Genomic DNA, 25640 nt, shown 5'->3' with positions numbered 1-25640 from the left:
TTCGCCTATCCTCTCGCGATTCGTGTTCCATGGCCGTAGGCTGTAGCAGAATAACATCATCGGCCATTATTGTGAATCGTGAATTGGGACTGTCTTGCAAGAATCTTCAGAGTTACAGTAGCAGTTCGCGTTTATCGAGGTTTTAATATAAGACGAAATATGCACACGATTACGGAACTTGGTGCCAGCGTTCCAGCGTTTCTAGGCAAGTTATGGAAACTTGTCGAGGATCCAGAAACCGACGACCTTATTTGCTGGGCACCCGTAAGTTTTTCATATTCCTAATTATCCGTCCAGGTATAGAATTATCGGAAACTTTGATCACACACTACGAATCTTCAGTTATGTTGTACGCGAAGTTTTATAACATATCATCAGCAATAGCATGATCTTCGTTACTGCGTACAATTTGGCGGCATCTGACGTTTCCGAATGTACGCTCTTCCATCAATGATGAGAACCAACTTATCGTACGTACATACACACGCACACCGACAAGTTGGTACAGAATTTGATTATGGAAATTTTTGAATGATCCGCCTCATTGACCATATAAGAGTCTATAATCGTGTTTAGACAAAATGATGCAACATTTTTAATTTACGCCTATTGACATACATTCCTGCATTTTGCGCAGAATGAAATTATTCCATTTTTTTCTATATTCCAAAGCCTTTTAACAGTATCTCATTGCGAAATTGGAACTCATGTTTAGCATGTTAATTTCACGGACAAAAAAGAAGTGAAGAAGAAAAAGAGAAGAAAAAATTTAAAAAGTGAAATCAAAACTTTAGTGAATTCTTGCCCAATTTCAAACCTGTTGTCATTTAACCATGATGTTTGGAATAGGTACATACGTCAATATTTGCTCTTCCATGCAGACAGGTTTTATTTCTTGACAAAATCAAAGCACACACAATTACAACAACTTTGTGCCGAATAGAATATTTTGGTTCATTTCACTTTAACTTCAGCTTTGAATCTCGTCTTGCATTTTAGAATCTGGAGTGAATACGGACTTCGATTCTAAAGTATTGGAAATTTCTCACCTGGTATCACCGGTTATATAAATTAGATTGATGATTATTTTTTGAAATCTGTTCATTATTGCATTGACTGACACACATACAGGCCCAAAATAATTTTTACCACCAATATTTTGCACATATTTTCTTCCATAATCGTTCGTTAGGTAATTATTGCAAAAAATACATGTTATGTGACGATTGCACCAATAGCATAGCTCGTAAAGAATATAAGAAAGAATAAATGACTTATGTAACTTCTGCAGATACAATCAATACATTTCAGTGTCTTTCAATTTACACATGCATAAGTTTGATCAATAGAAAAAGTTTATGGACATACCTTTTTATATCAATGAGTCATATCGTGTAATTCAGCTTACCAAAAGTTTCGTCAAAATTTCATTAGGGAAGCAAATTACATTCCTTTTATCAGTATTTGTAAGGAAAGTTACTCACAAAGTCGCTACAGGAAAAAGCACTTGTACGTCAGATCAAAGCCTTCTGGACCTGACTTCGCATTGCTTATGTAAAATTTATGCATGGTCTGGACTGGTGAAAGTGAATTATGTTACTGTAAATTACTTTTTCCATGAAATAGTAATTCAAGTTAAATTTTGATTCATTTGAAGAAACAAAAACAAAATTTCTCATTGTGTTCGAATCGTATGCGCAGTCCATTTTACATTTTAGAATCTTATTGATATTGATGAGACGATCTTGCTGATTCCAAAAGTTGCATGCCATTTTATCACAAATAAGCTTTGAAATTTATAATACTACAAGTCCTGTGTGAAATTGCTCCAGTTCGACACCGAACTTCAACAACATAAAAATGTCAATCAATTTATTCTCTTTTGGCGTGATTACAGAGTGGAACAAGTTTTTTTATCCGCAACCAGGCACAGTTTGCTCGAGAGTTACTGCCGCATTATTACAAGCATAACAACATGGCAAGTTTTGTCCGGCAGCTTAACATGTGTACGTATTTATTATTAGTGAATAAACATTTCAAACAGAATTTAAACTTCTCTGAAAGTGACATTTTTTTCGAAATAAACGGTATTCGATGATGTAAAAATTTTTAAATTCAACACTACGTTGCTTGCGCACTTTTACAGATGGATTTCACAAGAAAGTATCCGTTGAATTAGGAGGGTTGAAGTGTGACAAGGATGAAATGGAATTTGCACATCAGTATTTCTGTAAAGGACATCCTTGCCTCTTGGAGCATATCAAACGAAAAGTAATAGTTTTGTTTTTTTCCATATTCATTTTTCAAAAGTTTTCATTGTTGATCTAAAGTCATGTCACTGTTTTTAATCTAACAAGTACATGTTCAATTCTTGGGCGATATCTTGAGAAATCTGTTACACTCAAATTCTATTGAAAATATCAAACCTTTAACATCGTACACTAGCCGCTAAGTCATTGCAAATTTTGGAACCTGATAATTGCAGATAGCGTCCAGCAAAAGTCAAGATACGGCGCAACCCATAATAAAACCAGAACTTATGAACAAAATGTTGACGGAAGTAAGAAGCATGCGTGGTCGACAGGAACACCTCGACTCTAGGTTGGGCACGATGAAACGAGAGAATGAAGCTCTGTGGAGAGAGCTGGCAATGCTCAGGCAGAAGCACATCAAGCAGCAACAGATTGTCAACAAACTGATCCACTTCTTGGTCACACTTGTTCAACCATCGAGGAACGGAGGAGCAGGAGGTCTTTCCGTCAAAAGGCGATATCCTCTGATGATCGATGATCCCAATCGTCAGAGAGCCAAACAAAGCAAAATGTCAAATGTTAAGGTAGGATGATCCGATGAAAGATTTGAATCCATAACTTACGATACTTACCTTAACAGCTGGGACAAGTAGTGTCTGGGAAAAGCTAGAATCAAGTTTCTAAGTGGCTTCCGAAACTTTTTCGTCAAATAACATTTTCTCTTCTAGGTCAACACATCGCCTACAGGTCCAGTTATACACGAGCTAGATCCAACCGAACAAGAGTTAGAGCCAGAATATATTGTTGCAGAGTATGTCGCCGTTTTAAATTGATTGTGCTGCCAAGGATATGTTTCTGATTACTAATACTTGTTTAATTACAGAATTTTAGAGCATGGCGCCAGCCCTTCAGTCCAAAGTCCCGACCCCCGTGGCGCATCTTCTCCAAATGAAGACAATATACAGTTCACTACGTCCCCCAGTCCCATCCACAGAACGGAAGATGTGCATTTGAACAGCGATCAACAAGATGTTGGTTGCAAAAAGAATCGCGGCAGTAAAGGGAAGAAGCCGTAAGTGTGATAGTAATTTGTTTTTAACAAATTTCAATATCATACATCTATGCATTAATTCAATTTTCATTGGGCATGAGGGTTTCATTCAACAATATTGCAATACCTTTTTCTTTTGGAGGCTGTTGAAGTAATGCTTCAAACGGTGTTCATGAAATTCTGATTCGAATGTGATGATTGTCGACTGAATTATTGTTCTGTGAAATACTAATGCATTAATAAATCTATTACCATTCCTTGCATAAGTCTAATCAATTTTTGGCAAGGAATTTGTTGTTTTTATTTAATCAATTGAAGGTATATATTGTTTATTGCAATTCGTGATTTGTGGATATTATTATGTATAAGAAATGACTGCGTTTTGAACGCTGCCAGGAGGAAAAACAAGGTGCCCGTCAAAATTCTGATTCCGCCGCTGGAACAGGGCGAAAATACCAGGTTATTCATATTTCTCCTGTGATTGAATTTGGTGTTGGTGTCCGAGATTTGTCATGCTTGCAAATATCGTTCTGTCTTTCTTTTCCTGTTTCTTTTTCTTGCGCAGAAGAAATGAAAATTCAATTAAACATTTCCAATCCGAAATTTTCGATAAGGCTTTTTTTCGATTTTCATACAGTTACATTGGAAAAAATATAAATTTCATCTTATTTTGCATGGAATTTTTGCGAGATGATATTTTTTGAACCAAATACTTAGAAATCTCAAGTTATGCTGCGTTATTCAATTTCAAAACAGACGAGATCTATGGTTACTTAACATGCCAGGCTGGTAGTATGCTGGATATTATCGTAAACAAGTAAATGTTGGTGGATTTGTAAAACACGAACGGAATGGATGGCAGACTCATGAATATCATGTCTTAGATTGAGCTTAGGAAATTTTAATACATTCGGCAATTCGTCGTGGATTTTTATAAGACAACAATCTGAAAAAAAAGATCGATTGTCCGACCTGGAATTTCTGGCAAAGTTAAAGAATTTCAAGAATATTCGAAACTATGACACAGTTTTGATTTTCATGTAACAATTCTTGAAACATTGAAAGAAATTAAGCTAATCGATTATTCTGTAACTTTGAAAAATTCTTGATCATTTCTTTTCGATGAAACTTGAGTGGATGGCTTAATATTGTCTTCTTATAAACTTTGATTTAAACAATACACACTATTTAGTACATTTTTAGTTGTTATACATTCCAAATCAAAGCATTACCAATGATTAATAAATTCGTAACTATAACTACTATGTAAGGTAGATTCCTAAAGCCTTGTAATTGTGCAAATTGAACTTTCAAACGCGCAAATCTATGTCTTCAAAATATATTTAATCCAGCATGCTAAATCGGGGAGTAACGATGGCGCAAACGTAGACAATTTGTGTGAATGAAAACCGTTTTTATTATCAAGTCACAGTTCGTCAACTTAACTTAATGAATCATTATTAGAAAAAACCTTATTTCGCAACTTGAAAGTTGAATGAAATTTAGTGAAACATAATGAAGTAAAACATACTTAATTCATTCTAAAGTTGCAAGATAGTGATTTTCTTTTTGTCTTATATTACGTTGACGTTACTAACTTTAATCTCGTTTCTTATTTATTCTTTCTTTCCTTAGGCACTGCTACATTATATGTACGATACATAAATTTTTCTATTAAATTTATGATTCCTTATTGACATAGTTACTAATTCTGCACATTTCTGCCTTCAACAGTGTTAATATTCGTATTGGTAGTCGTGCCTAAGGCCGAGTTGAAGCCTCAGTTAGCAGGTAAATGTGCTGAACTTATTTGAAACAAGGTGATGCAGTTTGGTTTTATGCCCATAATTCTGTAAATGTATTAGGGCTTCAAACCTTTCGATAAAATATTTATTGCCCGATTATATAATTTTATTTTGATGTCTTTGTTTTATATTAACATTTTTGGCTGTCATCTCTGGCTACCAGCATAAAATTTGCATGTCTGAGAGTATGGATAGAAAAAAACAGAGAGACAGAGAGAGAGAGAGTGAGTGAGAGAGTGAGAGAGTGACAGAGTGAGAGAGTGAGAGAGAGAGAAAGAGAGAGTATTAAGCTAAGTAAATCGAGATCAATATAAAAATCAAGACCAGCTATCAAGCGAGGCTGTCTCGGTTTTTAGGGAAGAAACGCTGTATCTTGATGTGCCTGCGACGACTTCCAGTAGTCCTCCGCCTGAGAAAACTTTACCAGTCGAAATTAAGAGGAACATGAAACCCGTTCCATTGGCTGTAGTTCGGAGTTCTAAACTAGCCGCAATGGCTGCAAATATGAAGTCCTCAACCGATTTTGATATTGACTTGGATATCGACAGCGCTGGCAGTGCAGAAGATGACCGAATCGTGGATAATGTATCACCTACAGAAAAATTACAGAAACTGGACGAGATACTGCTGATTCCTGATACAATTGAGAACGATAACGAAGATGTTAGTGATGATGAAGCTTACAAAGATTTACCGAGTCAGGAAAGATCCACTGGTAATGAAGATGACAACTGGATCAAGAATCGAGAAGTCATCACAAATAACAACGGAGAAGGAAGTAGCGCAGCGTCTAGCGATTTATCATTGAGTTGTTTAAATGATCCAATTAGGTTAGGACCTACGTAAGTTCAAATCAGCCCCAAGGTGTTCAAACAACGTTATAGGGATTATAATTTTGATCCCAATTCCTGAGTGTGGGTTGTTTACAATGAATTGATCTCTCTTTACATCTTCTCTTTTCTAAATTCTTTAAAAATTACGGTAATATTTATTTCAATTGACAATTTTTACATATCATTAGATTATTCCGGACAAGTCAATTGATTAAGCAAACCATAAATACAATTCATATTTACATGTATTACAAATTTAAAAAGATTTAGTCATAGTAACAATATTGCTATTATTAATATTTTTTCTTAGCATACGTTTGTATACTACATTTATGTTTTTTAAAAACTGAGTCGATTTTTAAGAACTGTGTATATTTGGTTTTTGTTTTTCACAATAAAAAATTGTCTTCAGAGAGGAAGTGGACAACCATGTGGAAACTGTGCAGTCTGAGTTGGATAACTTGAGAGAATTGCTGCGAGGCGAGGGTTACAGCATTGACGCCAATGCTCTATTGGGAGTATGTATAAGAAATCAGTTGTATTTGATCTATCGATACTTGAGTCATTTTTTAAATGAGAAACCCTACATCTGATACTTAATTGTCTGCATTCAACTTCGACTCATAATCACTTACATTTTTTGTTATTTTTTCTAATTCTTTCTAGTTATTTGGTGCCGATGATCCGATGTCGTTTGGGATCCCAATGAATCCAGAACTTGACCCACATGCGCAGATGCATAGAGAAAGAGAAGGAGATGATATGGGTATGCTGATAGCTCCAGAATATTAGAAAGTTGTACTAAGATTTTTTTTCTGTTCTAAAGATAATTGACCTTTTATTGTCGCTTACCTGGTTGATATTGAAAAATTCGTTCTAATTAATATTTCAGAGCTTAACGGAGGCGGAGAACTCATGACATACAATCCTCCTCAAAATTTCCTTGATTTTGATAATGATATATTTTTGGGAGCAACCTCTTCGCTATCATCCCCACTGAATAATTCGACAAACAATTATCAAGATTCTTACGACTTTGAAGACAGTAAGGCATCACTTTTAGAGTCGTTGAATGCTGTTAACGACAACCTAGAATCCTCTTAAGTCTTCTTCTGCGGTGAGCACATAGATTTACAGTCAAGTTCTTTAATAAACGCTCGACATTGTCTGATTGATGTGCGATTGAACAAATAATTAAAAAGTTAATCGAAATTGTTTTATTTAAGTATCTATATACATGAATATGTATAACTATGTTATTATATTCACGTTTTTAGGATGCAATGAATTTCTATCGTGGCTGTCAAATTTCTTGACAATTCTTAATAGACTGCAATCCCTTTTAATAGATCACGTTTGAGTTTCAAAATGAAGTCTCACTTTCCTTGGCATTATGTAATCTCTCTATACTATAGTATTGATTATAAAAGAAGCACAGTAAAATGAGAAACAATTGACAAATACATTGCATAGTTACGATAAATGTAGAGTTACGTCGATAATTTCATTATTTTCAAAATATAGAAATAGAGTTGACGGAAAACATTCATCAGTTTCATTGAATGATTATTTTTTTGCATACTGATAGTTTTTATTTATGTATTTTTTTTCCACAACTGCAGGTACTGTTCAGTCGCAATACATTCAGAAAATTAAAGGAACTGTAAAGATTGGCTATATTAAAGAATAACGGTGATTAGTCAAGTCTCTTGATTGAATGTGGTATTTGAAAAAGGTATTTTCTGTAAATATTCCCTAAAATACCTATATAATCAGAGGCTGATGAAGCAAAACATTTATAGTGATAATTTTATGCACTAAAAGCAAAAAAGCAAAAATATCATTGCATTTGGTCCAAACTGTTACTTATAATTAAAACTGACTTTAGATTTTATAGGTGACTATATGTTTTACCATATAATATATTGATATATATATTTCTTAATAATCTCATAGTTGCCAATAGAATTCATTCAAACAATGCAAGCTTGGATAAGTCTGAAAATTGTTGTGTTAACGTGTGACACGATTGATTGTCTAAAAAATACTGGCAACCAGTTGAAGAAAAAATGACATACCACCGATAGATTAATAAGTTCCATCTGTTCTTCAATATTTCTGATAATCGATAAGTTGGCTCACTTTGTATCAGTTTCTTAAATTTAATTTTGATACTAAACACTTGAAGGATACTTGTACAGTATTCTTATACATTTCCAATGTAGAAATCATGTATCAATTTAATTAAAACTGTTACAAAAGATTATGAGTTCAACTTTGATGGGTAAATTTAAGTTCATTATTACTTAAACGTTTTGATTGAAAATGTCCAGTTACAAGGCTCAAGGTTTTGTTATGATATAATTAATCGGCACAAAGTAATGGTCGTTGACTGTTAGATTAAGGGGTTAGGTGGGTTTCAAAAGCTCAAAATAGGTACATTTTTATGAATTTTTTTTTACTTAATCAACAGAATATTTCATTCTATCAATTTAACACATAAAAGATACATATTTTATAAATAGTTTGTGAAATTTTCATTGAAAAATATTGAAAATTAAGGCGTGGACACGTCGTCTGCTATGACCCCTCAAAAAAAAGTTCTCTCGGCGTAGTCAGGATAACTCATGACAGATTCATCTGAAATGCAAAAACCAAAAATTTTCTGTTAGTAGATGTTTAAAACTCGTACTTGGACGAAGGAAAAAAAAAAAAAACAAAAATTACATTTTTGGCGGCGTTGAAAACAAAAAACCCTTATTTTGAGTAAAATTTGCACCCTTCATGGCCTTGAAAAATTACTTGGAATAGAAAAAAAAAAAATTCCTTCGTTCAAGTACGAGATAATGTTATTTTGAAGAAGTGTGCAAAATTTGAACGAGATCGGTTCATAAGTTTCCGAGAAATCGTGACTACCGATTTCAAAAATGTAGTTTCGAGAAAAACGCGATTGAAGATTTACATTCAAATAACATGTAAATAATCGTACTTACACCGTATAATGATGCAAACCCATGTTTTTTCCACGTGCCATCAGCTAACACGGTAACATCTGTCGTATCTTCAACATTATTTTCATCACACGTTAATTTTTTTTCTTGATTTGCAGCAGACAACAAAATTGATTCGGCAACAGTTATAACGCACTCATGTATTTTATCAACATAAAAATTGTACGTTGATGCATTCAAGAATGAGGAACTTATATCCATCAAACCACAGAATTTTTTACATCCGGCAAGTCCTAAGCCTAGTATTCGCATCACAAAAATAAACGAACAATAGCTAAGCAGCTACCTCGATATATCTGCCTCCATATAACTGCGTCACGCTTGGTTATAGCCTGATGGGTGAAACATCCAAAGGCTATATCTCTTAGAATATGACTCGGATCGTTTTGAAATTTTAAAGGAATATTCTCAACATATTCAATTATAAGATAAGCAAAAAAAAAAAAAATTCGATTTTTTGAAATTTTGAAACCCACCTAACCCCTTAACACAGGTCCTTCGATGATAGAATTCTCGACCGATCCAATGTAATTTTGTTTTGCAAAATTTTTTCAACACAATGCGAACTATGTACCCGGGATTGTTACGAATTTTATCAGATTGTTGTATATTGTACCTCTCCCAAATATGGTTGTTAGAAGTGTTTATTAGCCTTTTTCTTGAACACATTAAACAATCTTATAAAACCGTGATTTTATTTTTGAAGATAGTAATTTATCGGATCAAAAAGCATCAGCGATTATCAATATTTTAATTCATTCAGACTGACTTTCTAAAAATAAATAATATAGAATCTGGAACAGATTGATTATTTATTTAAATTAATAAATTTTGAAAGTGCTTTGTAACTATTGCCAAACAAAAATCTCTGGAAATGCATTTTATTTTTTTTTTTTTTAACAGCTTGTGAATGAAGCCAAACTTTAAATTTGATTATTGACAATGGGAAAGATTTGGATGGGAAGTATCCGCAGATTTTTGTTATTTTTCATGTACAGTCAAAGAGCTTTTGACTTTAGAGTTTTCAAAGTTCAATTTAAATGAATGTTGTATAGAAGGATAATTTTGATTGAGTGAAAATTTGATTTTCGAATTATAATTTCTATGAATGTTTTCAACGGTTTACAGCAAGTACGACTTTTAGACTTTGGCTTTTATTTAAAACCTTAGCACCTCTCGCACTATAGATGTAAACTGTCGCGTGAAGTATTCAAAGGTCATATGGTCTCAAGCTATCGAAATTAGCGAATCAAATTATGACTAAAATTGTTGTTGAAGCTTTTATGTATATTGTAAAGTGAATGGTGCGAAATAAAATAAAAGACTGAATATCTTCCGATTAAAGTAGAATTTAGGTGTATCTTTTTGTTTCGTTTCTTGTTTCTTATATTATAATATACTGTTACCGTATGGCGGGTACTCTGTACGGTATGCATTGCTTGAAAACGCCTCTAGCAGGTAATGGAAAATGTGCCGTTTTTGTCAGTGTCCCATCAGAAAATTCGGACCAGATTGAATGTTGACAATTCGGAATTTCTTTTACATCCATCAGCTTGCAGATCGAATGTTTTCATGGTCTAGTTAATAGCAGAGATTAGTGAATTGATACATTTTTTTTTTTTTATAGTTTAACGTAGTCTGTATGCTATATACTTTATTCTTAAGACGATGAAAACTATAATTTCTTCTCTTTCTATTTTAGAATTGGAGGAAAGACTAAGGGTATCGTAATTGGGTAATTCATTAAATTACCAATTGATTTTGTTATTAAAATATAATAATAATAATAATAATAACAACAACGACAGAAAAAAACAACAACAACAATAATAACAACAACAACAATAATAATAATAATGCAAAATTTATTATCTCTATCAATTAATTGGTAACTTAAGCATGTTTATTAATCAAAAGGAGGCGAAAATAGCGAAGTATTGAATGTAAATTTGTATCTAGAATAAACGCTTAGAAGCACGGGGTTGAATATGTGAGACATTCGGTCAGAGTTCGAAGGTTTCTATACATGACACTAAAAAATATTTCTGCACTCGCATTACGGGTTTCTGGCTAGTATACCTATACTTTTGTTGAACCAAATTGCTTGAAAATAATTTACTTTTACGAGTAACACAACATTTACGTATCCTAAATCAACGAGTCGATCACAAGTTTATGCTAACAATAATGCGAGTATGTTTCGTCAGACAGCAGATAGGAATATCTTTTTCCCCCCTTTATTTCTAATCAATTTATCAATTTCTGTAAAAAAAAAATCATACACTTGGTCTGGGAAATCATCGACAAGTAGCATATTGGATGTTAGTTTTTAAGTTGGAATATACTTGACTAATTTCATTTGTAGCAATTAATGACGTATTCTATAATCATTATGAGCATAGGCTGATTGTGTTTTCATCGGTTTTACGTAATTGACTAACAAAAAAAAAAAAACAAAAAGAAAGGAAATAACGCCGTGTTGAAATAAATTAGAAACAAGTTGAATCATGTTTCAAATCTCAGCTTCAATAATATATCATAAGCAGGATCTTCCATTCTTTCTATGCTACGTAGATTTTAATAATTACGTATCGTGTAATTAACAATGAGTTTTCTCGCTTATTCATCTAGACTTCCGAGATTTTCTTGTGTTCTACTAAAATACATTAAGCTGATAAAATAGTTCATATCAAACTTGCTTTGCACTGACTCATACCTCACAAGCAATAAGATTATTAGGTGATGCGAGGTTTGTATTCACTGAAATGCATATTAGATATACAATTAAGTATTGTACAATCTAGCATTATTTTTCTAAATAGACAGTAACGGTTTCAAATAATTCCACACTTACGTACATTTTGAGTTAAAATGATTTCGTTTATTCATTACACACATACATGCAGACATTTTAGAGCATGCTTCTTTGTTGGAAATGTGAAAAAAATGTCATAATTACTTGCTTTAAATATTTACACAAAACAAAATCATTCTCGTTATTGTATTTAATTGGAAAAAGAAATTATTTTTAACATGGAAATTCAAACTTTGCCGATCGTGCGAACTATGATATTTATTTTTATTGCATAATTTAACAAAAGTTTTGGTTGCTTACGTCTAAAGAAATGATCGGTAATACCAAATGAAGAAACAAAAAAATTTTCCAACGAAATTTTGTCGGTACTTGATAATGACAATTACTATTTATTCTTCATTAACAAAAACATTTGAATGAATTTGTTTTGCAAGCGTCCAACCGCAGGTGTAAAATTTATAAATGTTATTACTTGTTGAAATGTTATTCAAATGCAAAAAAGGAGATGTCTTTGGGCTATAGTGATTGTAATTTTGTACATATTTTGTAGTTTCGCGGTCATGTTATAAAACGGTTGTAACAACGTTTTCAAATTTCATATTGGAAATATTAACTCGAAATTGCTTAAACATTGGCTAATTTTCTAAGAAAGATATTTCATAAAAATCTCTATAAATTAATGTAAAATAGAGTCTTACGATCTTGCGAAAGTCGTTTTCGTATTGTCACACGCTGTTGAATCTTTGACTTACGGAGTCTTTTACTATTTTACAAGGGAATTTCAGCTATATTTTAATACGTCTGTAATATATCATTTTGTACAATGTTAAAGATTTTAGCAATATCTACTGTTTTGGGTAAAACTTGCGTAACGAAATTCGAACGGAAATTCAGATGTTTGTATTTTATTCTCACTTAATTTTAACTATTATGTTACAATATTTTCATATTTATACAAAACGCAGTTCGAAGTAAAAATTGGGTATGTAAGTATCCACGAAAATTTGTATTCTTCGTTAATGTACAGTAAAAATAAACTCATACTATTTTAACTGCGTATGGCGTTGAAGCTTTGAAACTGAACTATATCTTGGATGACGTTGGTACCGTTATTCACTACAAAACCCATCCTACCTGTATTTCGAGAACCAGTAAAAACACTTAGCCAAAAACTTGCATGTACAATAAGTTTTTAATATAACAACGAAATTATTATTATGTAACAGAACGTGATATCATCCTATAGCAGAACAAAAAAAAAATTTCACTACACTATAAATCTGGTACATACGTATAAGATGCTGCAGTTACTAAGGATTTTACATTTAGCAAACTTCAAAATACGTTCGTAACGCTCGAAGTTTTAAAACTGCTGTGACTACTTTTTGCAATGTGACTATAAAAAATTTATCATGTATAATAATAGCTAACTAAGATTTAATTAATAAATAATACTCATTATTATTTTAATTTGAATAGCTGTACAAGAAGATAGAGGGAAATTTTTGAACATTCTTATTGAAATATACGTTCATTCTGAAGTATACAATCTCGAATTTGACTCATGGCTGTTGAATTTTCGGTTTAATTTATTTCTTTCAATGTTTCCTCTTAAAGCCTGTAGCGATTAAAAAAAAAAAACCGTCTAAAAACTTAATAGAAGTTCACCAACACCTTTTAACTTCCATCTGTCAGCCTTAGATTTGGTCTATACAATTGTTATCTACGCATAGGCGGGGCAGGTGGTGGTTTTTTACATTGCATAAGGTCTTCTGATTCTCTTGAATAATCGATGTTTAAGTGAATTAAACTCTCTATGCCAGCGATTGACATTCCGCGACAAGCCTTAACATCTAAGAACTGTAACGCAGTGCAGTGAATCTTTATTGAATCCAAGCTGTGATCAGTCAGCTGGGAACATCCCTGTTTTAAAACAGATGAACAAGTGAATTGGTGATAATTGTGTAATGTCTTCGCGAAATAATATTTTTTACTTATATACAAATTTGAGTCTTTGTACCTGTAAATATAGACTTTTCAAACGATGCAGTCTTCTGGCAATATATGCAATTCCCATATCCGTCACATTATGACATTGGGACAAATGCAATTCCTCCAGAGCTTGGTTATTCCTGGTCAAAAAATCCAATCCTTCGTGTGTTATCTACAGAAAAATTAAATGTCCAGCACAAAAACTCGTTCAGCAATTGCAAAAATTTATAAACAGTATGAATGATTTTTTGAAAAATATTCATCAATCGTCTTACTTGCTGGCACAGGCTAAGATCTAATAATCTGAGTTCCGGGAAGTTGAAAGCATACTTTAGACTGACATCTGTGATTTTATTGCACCCAGCCAAGTCTAATTCTTTCAATCCTTTTAGTCGAGCTAGTGAAAATCCTGAACATACATCGTTATCAAATAGCATTGAGAGATCTTCACACATTTTTTTAACTTCACGTTTTCGCTTAGCATCACGCCAGATTTCCTCCTCTACTCTCGAGCCAAGGCGTATCCTAAGTTGAGGTTCTGGAACTTCTATATAACTCTGAGTCCAGGTTTTCTCCAAATTTTCTCGATTTCCAGCTCCCATTCCAGTTAAACCCAGGTCACTCACTTTGTCGCAACGACTTAATGTCAGCGACCTTAACAGCACTAACTCTTTAAATATCATCTGAAAATGTGAAAATCATGGATAGTTTAGTTGAGTTATGATTTTTTTTTAGCATTTCGTGTTAAAAAATGACTTGTTGCTCTTGCCTTATGATTAGGAAAACAAGTTTGAATTCTATCTTTGCTTTACCTGTATGCTACTGTCTGTAATAGCATTGAAACAATATCCAATATCTAGCAATATCAATTTGGGACAGCTTGTCGCGATACTAAGGATTGATTTCTCATCTAAATTCAGTGCGTTAGCATAAAGTTTTTCTAAATTGTTATTTATCCTCCTCTGTTCTGAGGGCAATGACTTGGCAACATGTGTTTTTGGCACTAGATGATTAAAGTCCACGAGATTCTCGTTATTTTCATTTTCTTCATTATCTTCCCCTTCAGCAGCACATAGACCATCCGTAATACACTCGCTTGTAAGTTGTTCACATTCCGATATATCCAACTCTTTGAGATGTTTGAGGCGTCGTATTTGCTTGACACCATGGTCCGTAACTGCTCTGCATCTTCTTATATTCAATGCTTCCAAGTTTACCAAATTTTTGCAAATGCAAACTAAACTGGCGTCTGTTACTCTGGTGCAAAAACTTACATCTAGAACTTTCAAATATGTCTGATGTTCCGTCAAGGAGCGAATACCGACGTTTGTTAACTGGTCACAACACTGTAGTTTCAGTGATTCTAGTTTCAAGTCTTTTATGGTACATAAAGTGACTAAAGCTGTACCGTCTATCAATGTAGAACTGAAACTAAGGTATTTCAAGTGTTTCGCTTGGCGGTTTAGAAAAATTAAAATGTTACAAAATGTTAAGACAGATTCTGACACGTGCGAAACTGTGCTATTACTGGGATAAAACTTTTTATACAAGCCGGAGTGGAAGGATATCTGGCAACCACTTAAACTTAGCGATATCAAGTTTGGACAAATGTTTACTAGTCTATTAAATAACGCGTCACTCAAGTATCTGTTAGAAGCTAGACTCAATTCTTTCAAGTTGAGTAACTTTTCTGAGAGAACTTTAACGTCATTTTCATCGTCCAAAAGGCGTCCTGACATCAGGCACTCTCTGCAAGCATTGATGTGTAGAGTTCGCAGGTTGTCGCAGCTCTTGAGAATCGCAACAAGCATTTTTTCTCCCAAATCACAGTTCACCTAAATTTCAATCATGTTAAATCAAAGTTTGCTCAGTTTATTATTTTTCCGTCACAGTAAGACGGGGCAAAATGTATAATCGTGTTACCAGAATTAGGCTTCTCATGTCCGGTCCAAACTTTTCCCAAAACCATTCCATTTTCCTCAGCTCAAGATCTTTGAATATAAAGTTGTAGAATGGCCGTGTGGAGTGTCGGAGAATATTCATAAGTACGTGCAAATTGTCCGCCGCAGAGCCTCGTGTCAGACTGACAACTTGTTCATTAACGAATCGCATGTCAAGAGATGCTTCTCGCCAATGAGAGCAAACCTGCCCTGCTGCACTCCGGTCCGCACAAAAGAGATACGACATAATATGTGTCAATACCTGAAAGAATAAGTTATGGAATTTTTTCGTCAGGAATTCCCAGTTGGATATTAATCTTTTAATAAAATATAAGTTCTCTAAAAAGGCGATGTTCATTTTTCGTTTGAAAGAAAATTTACCAAGTAGCCTAATAGCAAGTAAAAAAGTGACATGACTGATTTGACTCAAACAATAACTGCGCAAATTTGAATGTAGATAGATGTGTTACTACGCTACCAACAAATATTGAGATTTTGAATCTGACGTACTTTTTACCACTGAAATTAAAATTTCTCAAAAATTTTCAAATGTACCGACAAGCTTTGACGTTCAAGGTCACAGCAATCTGATAATTCATGCTGTCACTGTGTCGTGACCTAGATAATTTTTAGCGACTTCGTTGAAAGACCTGTAATATAGTACAATTGCGAAAACGGTAATTGCGCAATCAATAAACTTATACAATCGTCTAGAATTTATTTGATACAATTCGATAACGACGGTGCTTCAAATCTTAGATACATTTCTGTATCTGGTAACGTTTTGATTAGACAGACAATAAGCAAAAGGATTTTCAAGTCGTAAATTCATTATCTGGTATACCTATTACAATATGTCTATACACACATGTATACATATTATATTATCAACGATTAGCTGTCTCCGAGGTAGATTATTTAGATACTCTGAAATAATGGAACGTCTGCAGCTACGCGAACTATTCCAAGGCAACCGAAGATTCAGAATCTTCCGTATCCACTCAAGGTACTGAATTAAAGCTATTTGTGTGTATGTGACTCTTTGACCGTTTACATGAAAAGTGTAATTTCTTTGTTTTATTAAACATCAAATGGCCTGATGCATCGTTTTTTTACTTAGCAAGCAATTTATAATTTTACAGTTGACAACAACGTATTGGTTAAAATCAAAAAAGTTGAATCCTACGGCCACTTTTTTTCCGAAGCGTAATCATCTTTTCTTACGTATCTTGCACAAATGTCCTTCTTTGCTGGAGTTTGGAACGAGGAAATGGCAACTTGCCTATTAAAATTGAAGACCGTGACAAATATCGTGCAAGATAATAACCGAATAAACATGATGCGTTATTATATGAAAAATGCACCTGCAATTAGTCCAATATTCGATTCACGGAAAAATTTTAGGAAGTGAAATAACTCTGTTGCCAATTAATTTCTACATGTATACAAAATCTGTCAGTGATTGATACTCGTGAAATGAATCGGGACTATGGTTGTCTAGATTATGTGCTTTAATAAGATAACATTTGAAATGTATACATATATATTGCATATAATAAGCAAATGCGGAACAAAGGAGTCGTTCAATGAAACCTCCGTCTCACCTTCAAGGACGGTACGCTTTGCGAATGTCATTATAATATATACCTATCTGTTGTCATTTGTCACGCGGTCGAATTATTTTACATTGCAATCTAGGCGTCATTTACATACATTTTAATACAAAGATTCTTCATCCGGCTCTCTGCCGGTTGGTCTTGATTTTTCGCACGCACGTGCATCTAAAAATCGCTTTTATTACAATTTCGGAGAAATTTGCGATTTCAAATTATAAGTCGATATCGATGAGGTTCGACAACACGCGGATTTATTTCAGAGCTGGCTCACCTCGGGGGGAGGGGGCGATGTGTACCATATTTTTTTTTCCTTCGGTCTTTGCAAACTTAAAATTGGACATGATTTGTAAAAACGATTCGCTATGTTGGTTTAAATTTTTGCAATTAATAAGGATTTCGACAGAGGAAATACAGTAGTTGGTTGTCAGTATTTCGCATTTTGTATTCTATATACGAAATTCTGTGCACATTAGTAACTCTGCGGCTTATAAGTCGAAAGAGTGTTGTGAACGAGTGCACGTATTTTTGTTTACAGGTTTGGGAATAATTTACACGTTCGTATTATATCCATTCTCGTGACGTTTTCAGATGTTAATGGCCTTATTATTGGATTCCGGTATACCTGCGTTATACATATATCTCGTACACAGTTCGTTGTTGACAATTAGCGGGGCTTCGATTTACGGTTAAAAAAATATTTACAGAAATTGTGCATCAGGCAGATTAGAAACAGCGATTAACGACAGAAGATAGTTAAAAAAAAAAAAATTGACAGATCCAAGATAATATCTTCCTACGAGCACGTGCATCGAATCTGATTTTTATCAACTGAACAACGTATACGACAGTTGATGAAAAGAAATGCGTCAGCTCCCGTAACCCGAAAGATGACAAAAACAGCTGTAAATTACAAGTGCACGAGGTTCATTAAGGGTTGAAATTATTCAATTGGTGTGGAGGTCCAACGCGAAGTATGACAGGAATGTGCGATAGTTTACATAGACGACTGCTCTCTCTGAGTGACACCAGCTTACCTCGGTCGGTAGATGAGGCGTTACAGCACCGTTTCCCGAGTTGGTCATTTCGAGCACACCGTCGCTGGTTACTGCCATCGTGCTGACTTCGCTTGGAGATGCAAATGGGAAACTCGGTTCTTCGTAAAATCTGCCACGGAGAAGTAAACGGCTATACGCTGCTCCGCCGCGTTTCACGATCAGCGGCAGTCAGCTGATCACTGGCTGTTGCACTCCGTTCCTGCCTTCGTATCTTTGGTACGTCACTCGCCATGGCTGTGCACAGTAGCATAGGCGCCCCGGTTTTAGCGTGCAAACCGTATACGCGGGAATCAACGGTGTGAAATTGAAATAAAAGTTCACTGACATAACCTCACGCTTCGTAAGCAGAGGCCAAATCATTATCACTCTTCACGTGCTCAATATCTTTATCCCTTTTCGACGGATGAATATTTGAACTGCATCGCAACAGATTTAACATCGCTGGATGCAAGCGCGATAAAAAAAAATGCTTGGATTGTATCCGGAAATTGGATGAAAATGAATTGCGCCACGCGCCTACCGACAGGCAACCCAACAAACAACTCGTAAGAAGTTAGCGCGTTGGCTTTCCGGTTGCCTGCCGTTAGGCGGGTGGCGCGATTCACTAAAGTTCCGTTAAAAATTTCGCATAGACTCTGACAGAGAATGCAAGACGCGGCATGGAACCGTAAGAATTTGCACAAAACTTTATATTTTTCCAAACCCTTACGTTTCCGCTGTACGAATGTGTACGTAATTTCGACCGGAACGGACTCTGCATCGTCTTCGTCCAACGGACCAAAAGCCCTTCGACCCCTTGAGGCATCGTCCGTTCGGTGGATCGGAGATAACGGAAAAGTTGAAAGAAGCGATTAAGTTCGGGTTGATCTTGATTACTTCCGGGCGGATGTGGGACGCCTGCGCGGGGGCGGTTCTGCAGGGTGCATCCCCCTCGCGAGGCGCCGACGGCGTTGGTATCCTGCAAGGCTCACTTGTCGCGCGTCTCTCGATTCGAGCGGGACGGAGAGAGCGGAGAGCGGAGAGAGGAGAGCAGCTGCAGGTTCGTCCGGCAGTAAGTCGGGGGCGGCCGTGGCACGCGCGAGTCGAGCTTTCGTGTCGAGTGGGGGCGGTGAGGGGGAGGCGGCCACGTGGTCGCCAAGTGTCCGAACGATTGCCACCCCCGTCTATTGGAAATGACCGAGTTGTGCCCTCGTTACCGGTTTTTGTGTTCACCTGCTTGCAGTGCTTCCGATTGTACGGTGCTCGACACTTTCATCGAAATCTTTGATTAGCCGGTGCTTGCTGCTCGTCATCCTGGTCGTCCGTTCCTTTCGGAAAGGCTATTCGTCTTGTGATATGTCCAGGAGGAAACAAGCCAAGCCGAGATCTCTCAAAAGTAAGATAAAGTTTTTCAAGTTTCCCTTATAAATCACTTTTTAATCGATTGGAAATTGGTGGAAGTTTACCCACCGCGTATTAACATTCGAAATCGACGATGATTTCCTCTCGATCATTTGTATACGAAAATTTCTTTGCGAAGAATTGATTCGGGTTATCCAACAATAACACGAATAAGTTATTCACTCTCGGTAATTCAAATTGATTGCAAAATTACATCCATATTTTGTTTCCTACAGTTTAATGAATTCCAGTAAAATGAAGCGAAATCATTACGACTACAACTGTAACTTTAGTTTCGGAAGATCATCAATTTCAGATTAAAAGTGATTAATTCTGAAGTCAATGCCATCTTTTTAAACTCGTAATTTATATTCTGGTATCCTTAGGAATTTACCGTTTCGATCAGTTTCGTACGGGGGTAGGGGGCATTTCTGACTCGTCTCATACTTCTTCACGGTTAACAATGCGATTGCGATATATTCCTATGTGCCTTCCGTAATACGTGTTTGCCGAACGGATAGTTATATCGCGGTCTTGCGAGCGAACTCGAGAACCGAAGGCGTCACAGTGTTGGTGCGCGACTCACTAGTCAGCCAGGATGGAATTAGGTGGAATCCCGTAGGAACTCAGGCGGCGCCCCTCGGGGAATTCCCGGCCTCTATAATCACCAGCTCGCCTATCCCATATCCTACATCCTATCCAATTCCGCACTTTTCTCCATGCTATAATGGCGCTCACCGATGTTTTGCTTCCAGTACTCGATTTCCGTAATTGCAGAACGGCCGTGCAGCAGTTGCACGCAATGATGAATTGAGTTTCTGGAAAACGCGCGACAACATCGACTCTTCATTTTCTCAGAGTTGTCGTAGAGATCGTTTGAATTTGATAAATTAAGTTCCAGGAAAACCTGCGACAACATCGATTCTTCATTTTCTCAGAATTAGCACAAAGATCGTTAGAATTTCGTTTGATAGTCGACGACTTGAAAGTTATATGGCGGCACGAACAAAGGTCAGATAAATCGACTAGCCTGATCGCTATCGCAAACAAGTATGCGTTTACATATTTCAAAAGCAATGATCAATATTCCACAGTGCCAATTCCATTATTGGACAATAAATTCGTGAGACGTATCGCAGGCAGGATACGAATTAGTGAAAAAATACAGTCCGGTCCCTTTATTTTAAACTCGCACGCCTTGCACGGTGATGAAGTTGTGATTGGTCGCACAATACTGTAGACTGAAAGAAATGTTTGAGCAAATTCTCTAACCACGCACAGAAACCTATCAATAATGTATCGTATCTACATATACGAGTAATTACGCATAATTTCCATGACAGCGTGTAGTCAGATAGGGAATGCAATGCGAATTTGTATGATTCGTGGCCGCAATCGTATTAGTATGTGCGTACCTCTGTACAGGATCTAATAATTGATATACAGTAATGAACCGCGCGTCGAAACCAAAGCTATATTAATAGATTCAAATCACAGACCGTTGCCTAGTCGAGTTTCCCGTAGGTATTCCGTTACTCGACAATGCAGCTTTTACCAGCACAACGAATCTGCACGCATCTATCAAATTTCAAACCACACACCGAAAACCCTGTCGAACTTTGAATTTCCATCTCGTTCCGATATAACGGGTGATCGCGACTAACTAAATTTCTGCAGCTGTAAAACGATGTTAAGAATATCAAATTCTCGAAACGGAATTGCGAATTTCACTTTCTTTTCGATCAGGATTTATCTAGTCTGAATATTTTTTTTCAGTCATGCGCCTGAAAGTTACCACATGTACTAAAGTCAACCCGTGATAGAAATTCGAATTTAGTTTCGAGCAGCTTAGTTTTTGCCAATTTTCATGTATCTGCGGGGAAAAGCAATATCTTTCGGTGGGCTCGCTGCGTGTTACCCGGAAATTTCATTACGGACTGCATTAGGTTAGCCGCATGTATATAATAAACATACGTGTGCAGTAATCTCGACGCGAGTGTCCAACGGGGCATGTACGCATTCGTGGCTGTAGCTACACTGCAGTAAATCGCGAAGGTAAACATATAATCTAAACAGAACGCGACAGTCCGAATCACTGTGCACATTACCTACCTGCATGTGCCCCGGAATCCCTGATTGTAATTTGCACGCCAGGCATAAATGCATAATTATTACTAGCGAATTAATTTACTACCCTGTTAATTAATATCGACGATTCTAATGCTGCCTCGGGCAAGACGAGTGCAGGCGCACGAATCGAGTTGTTATATTCATTCGTCGTGCCGGGGGTATCTTGGCAGAAAATAAGGGAGGTCCGATATAAACGGGTATGTGAGATGGAAATACGCAGAGATTCGAGCTCGCTGAAACTTTCAGGTAAAATTTCAGACCGTCTAAGCTTTTAATCGTAGGATTTCTAAAACTTGAGCTCTGCGCAGTCTGCCGTTGTTAGTTTTTGCCTGTGACAGGGCTCAACTCGTACAGTGTCATCGTTGTAATACCGGCTTGAGCCCGTGGATTACGACGTCATATTTTTCCCCTGCAATGATTCAAAGACGCGAGTATAACACGCCTACCGCGTGTGTTTGGTAAATTCGGAGTATTAAGTCAAGGATTCGTCGTAAATACCGAAGTTCGAACATGTTTAACCGAACCTACTTTTCTGGCTAAACGTCGTAGAGTTTGAAGCTTTTTCTTTCCTTTTTCTTCCCCCCTACTCTCCGTCTCTTTCTCCACCCCTCGCTATTTCACCCTCTTTTGCTATTATCGAAGTCAGACCTTTAGTACTCCGTCGAGAGATTCCGGGAAGATTCGGAGGGAATTTTAATTGACGTGATTTCGGATAATAAAATATACGCCTCGTCGATGGAATGCAGGTATCGCGAGAGTCGATATTTCGGAGGATTTACAAGACATCTCGTTAATATGAGACACTGGACAAACAACAGAATTACGCATGCAAAACCCAAGGCCCTTGTGGACTTGGAAGATCGTGGAAACCTGTGTTTTGCGGGCTGCATAATTATACCCAACAGTAATCGTGAACATCGACTGCCACCGCGATTGGTGATCTTTGAATGTTGAAATCTTTGCAAAATTACCGCAGAATGTGGAACTTAGATTTCAACGATAAAAGCTTGAGCTCCCGCAACCTCGGAACGGTTCGAAACGCATCGGACGGCGGGTGTTTCGGTCTTTCGCTTTGTCTCGACGAAACGTTTTCTGCGGAGAAATCGCGCCGAGGCTCGGCTACGATATTTCGAACAACTTCAACTCCCGGTTCCCGACGTCAGGGACCAAGAAGACCTCGAGCTCTGGTCTCGAGAAGGGGTACCCGAGTTCCCTTGAGAGTCTGCTCTCGCGTCAGAGCTACCCAGGGTTAATTCCCAGGAGAGAGGCAACCTCTCCGCTTCCAATGGCTGCTTGCAGACTACCGTTCGCGAGCTGCTTGTCAGAAGTCTCAAGACATTGTAGGACAATAATTCCCAGTACAGCCGGCCAAAATTCCTCGAGTTAATTGTCGTTGTTGGATGTTTCGTGAATTTTTTGTTCCTCTCTTGGCGGCAAACGTGCGTTACACGTGAAGTTTACTGGAAAGTTTGTTCAAACACGAGTTTCGTGTCTCTGTAAAGTGACACAGAGAGAGAGAGAGAGAGAGATTGCAGGTCAAGGCAGAAACATGCAGTTAAGGTGATGCCTTGATTCATTTCGAAACGTACGTATATATCTCCAAATATCGAAGTCCGTGTATCTCAATCGTGAAAAAAGGCTTAACAACACCATTCTGTACACAATTCTGAACAAAAATACTCTTAATACATTTTCATTTGATGAAGAATTAAAGAAATGGCACGAATTCTATGAAATTACTGTTGCAATTTCGTGGAATCCGTACCATTTCTTTATTTCCGCGGAGGTCGTTTAACTGTCTACGCCTCCATATCCGTGATTAATTTAATGGTTAAATCTTCGTCTATATGGTTAAGAACGACCTCCTCACTTATTTCACATTTTTTATGTCTCTAATCACTCCTCCGTTCTTATCTATATTCACTCGGCACAACAAACGGATTATTCTATTTACTCATTGTCCTACAACTTTCTTTCGGCAATGTTTTTATAACAGAGTGTTATTTTGTTTGGAAATCTGACTGTTTGTTTTAATCCTCAATAAGGTATTCGAACGACCTTCTCATTTGCGGGATGTGAACGACCTCCCACTTATTTCACACTTCTGTATACATATTGGTTTACTTTCTTCTTCTCATCCTCCCTCATTCTCGACAAGTAAAGAGTTTATATTCCACCCACCCACCCTCTCCAACTCCTTTCAGTAACAATCTTCTTTAGACAGAGTAGTTGCCTTTTTGACCAGATCGTCTGTTTAACCATCTATAAACTATGGAGACAGGATATAAAGGAAGTGAAAAAAGTGACATTAAACACCATAACTGTGTTATTTTATCGAATTACTTCTCACCGTTTTTAACATTTGACCACTTTATATAAGGTTAGTGTTTCTATATACATAGTTTACGTTTAATTTTTATTATTGCCTATTTTAATTTCTTATTATATATCATTAATGTTGTTCCGACTCGGTACCAACAATGTATTGCAATTACATGTTTTCAATAGATGCATTGAATATGTCCTGAGGATGACTCCAATCAGAGTCGAAACGTTGACGGCAAAAACTTGTTGTTAAATAATTACTTACATTTCCAAGATCCCACAACAACGCGTTATGACTGTAACACTGTGCGACGTATACCATATCAATTCACCTTTTAGAGTGAGACTCTCGTCGTTGTACCTGCGAGCTAGATGAGATTGCTTATACCTAGAGTGTCCTTAGTCGTATTTCTGCGAGCTCGTACTCTCTCCGCGTGTGTTCCTCCTCTCGGGTGCCCACCCTAGGAAACGTGCTGAGACGTGTTTCCTGCTCCAGGACGCCGTATCCTGACTCCTTGTTCTATGTATATATGTATAAGTCCTTATTCGATCTTATACGGTATCATGCGCGGCTAAGGATCGCCCAAGATGATAGCCAATCCCGTTGCGTTTACGGTTATTACGTATAACAGATACACACACACAAACACACACACACACCACCTCTTGGGCACGGACTTCATTCGGCTTACCGCCAAATTGTTTACTTTTCCTATTGCTGCTGTTGCTGCTGCTGTTGCTGTTGCCTACTTACGGCAGATTGAATTTTTCCTATAATACTTGCATGCGTGTGTCGATGTCCAATGCATACCAAAATCCCAAATAGCTATTGCGGCACGGTCAAGCGTCTGGATTCGCGAAAATGGTCGGCTGGATACTCGGGAATTATATGAAAAGGAGATGCTGATCGGGTTGAATAAAATGGTTGAACGCTTGAAACTTTATACTCCAACTCCAGAATCATATGGAATGGAAGAAACCGTGATAAAGGAAAACTTTCTCATACCACGGAGAAAATTCCTCCTCGTTAAAAATATTTCAAAAATTGCGAAACAGTGATTTTCGTTCCAATGTTTTTCGTACGTCAGTGTTGCTGGCTTCAACCTCGCGATGTAAATCAAAGTGAAACATTTGTTGGACGGTTGACAAGGTTCGCGTGACGAAACGGAAATCGACTCACTCCGACATCGAATTACGATTGCGCAAACCTCCAGGTATGTCTTAGGCCGACCGCGGACGTCAGGATCTCTGGTTTTCCGGATTGGTTCGCATTTCAAGACTAGCTAATGGGAGTCAAAATGGTTCCGCGGGTCTCGACGTCTCAGATCCTGCGATGTGCTTTTAAAATATTCAAACCCTTCTTGCGGTTATCCCTGTCGCGTCCATCCGTCTGTCCGTCTGTTCTGGGGACTGATGTATCATAATATCCAGCTCC

The 25640-nt window shown here is 36.7% G+C and overlaps 3 protein-coding genes across 9 annotated transcripts in view; 2 read left to right on the top strand and 1 right to left on the bottom strand.

Moving 5' to 3' along the window:
- Positions 1 to 13: 13 nt before the first annotated feature.
- Positions 14 to 12261, top strand: LOC124175769 (heat shock factor protein). Of its 5 annotated transcripts, XM_046556281.1 has the most exons (12): positions 14 to 264; positions 1898 to 2006; positions 2147 to 2271; positions 2486 to 2836; positions 2981 to 3063; positions 3136 to 3324; positions 3673 to 3762; positions 5465 to 5950; positions 6354 to 6459; positions 6608 to 6707; positions 6834 to 7058; positions 10655 to 12261. In XM_046556281.1, the coding sequence occupies exons 1-11, from the start codon at positions 160 to 162 to the stop codon at positions 7043 to 7045; spliced, it is 1956 nt and encodes a 651-aa protein (XP_046412237.1). In that variant the 5' UTR covers positions 14 to 159; the 3' UTR covers positions 7046 to 7058; positions 10655 to 12261. The 5 variants fall into 5 exon arrangements, with proteins under 5 accessions (XP_046412237.1, XP_046412247.1, XP_046412227.1 ...); XM_046556291.1 differs by lacking the exon at positions 10655 to 12261 and having other exon boundaries at positions 5465 to 5938; positions 6834 to 8205; XM_046556271.1 differs by lacking the exon at positions 10655 to 12261 and having other exon boundaries at positions 6834 to 8205.
- Positions 12262 to 12656: 395 nt separating this feature from the next.
- Positions 12657 to 18564, bottom strand: LOC124175750 (F-box/LRR-repeat protein fbxl-1-like). Of its 3 annotated transcripts, XM_046556259.1 has the most exons (7): positions 18350 to 18560; positions 17413 to 17480; positions 15683 to 15961; positions 14572 to 15594; positions 14035 to 14442; positions 13788 to 13931; positions 12657 to 13690 (listed from the first exon to the last, which is right to left on the bottom strand). In XM_046556259.1, the coding sequence occupies exons 3-7, from the start codon at positions 15944 to 15946 to the stop codon at positions 13487 to 13489; spliced, it is 2043 nt and encodes a 680-aa protein (XP_046412215.1). In that variant the 5' UTR covers positions 15947 to 15961; positions 17413 to 17480; positions 18350 to 18560; the 3' UTR covers positions 12657 to 13486. The 3 variants fall into 3 exon arrangements, with proteins under 3 accessions (XP_046412215.1, XP_046412201.1, XP_046412209.1); XM_046556245.1 differs by lacking the exon at positions 17413 to 17480 and having other exon boundaries at positions 18314 to 18564; XM_046556253.1 differs by lacking the exon at positions 17413 to 17480 and having other exon boundaries at positions 18350 to 18564.
- Positions 18565 to 19542: 978 nt separating this feature from the next.
- LOC124181306 (zinc finger protein 423 homolog) overlaps positions 19543 to 25640 on the top strand; it is a 78353-nt gene continuing 72255 nt past the window's right edge. The window contains exon 1 of the mRNA XM_046567740.1: positions 19543 to 19745. Within this exon, the coding sequence (XP_046423696.1) occupies positions 19706 to 19745 (40 nt within the window). The 5' untranslated portion in view covers positions 19543 to 19705. The remainder of the gene's footprint in view (positions 19746 to 25640) is intronic.

This window comes from Neodiprion fabricii, chromosome 1 (assembly GCF_021155785.1).
Source record: "Neodiprion fabricii isolate iyNeoFabr1 chromosome 1, iyNeoFabr1.1, whole genome shotgun sequence".
In the NCBI taxonomy this organism is placed as follows: Eukaryota; Metazoa; Arthropoda; class Insecta; order Hymenoptera; family Diprionidae; genus Neodiprion; species Neodiprion fabricii.
The sequence above is the reverse complement of the archived record's forward strand: the minus strand, read 5'-3'. Positions and strand labels throughout refer to the sequence as shown.

Excerpts from the sequence above, each read along its gene's own strand:
- LOC124175769 (XM_046556281.1), top strand. The coding sequence starts at position 160 with ATGCACACGATTACGGAACTTGGTGCCAGCGTTCCAGCGTTTCTAGGC. Across the intron at positions 2,837-2,980 it reads GCAAAATGTCAAATGTTAAG|GTCAACACATCGCCTACAGG; the intron begins GTAGGATGATCC and ends TTTCTCTTCTAG. Across the intron at positions 3,064-3,135 it reads CCAGAATATATTGTTGCAGA|AATTTTAGAGCATGGCGCCA; the intron begins GTATGTCGCCGT and ends GTTTAATTACAG.
- LOC124175750 (XM_046556245.1), bottom strand. The coding sequence starts at position 18,427 with ATGGCAGTAACCAGCGACGGTGTGCTCGAAATGACCAACTCGGGAAAC. Across the intron at positions 15,962-18,313 it reads CAGAGAGAGCAGTCGTCTAT|GTATTGACACATATTATGTC; the intron begins GTAAACTATCGC and ends TTATTCTTTCAG. Across the intron at positions 13,932-14,034 it reads ATCTTAGCCTGTGCCAGCAA|ATAACACACGAAGGATTGGA; the intron begins GTAAGACGATTG and ends ATTTTTCTGTAG.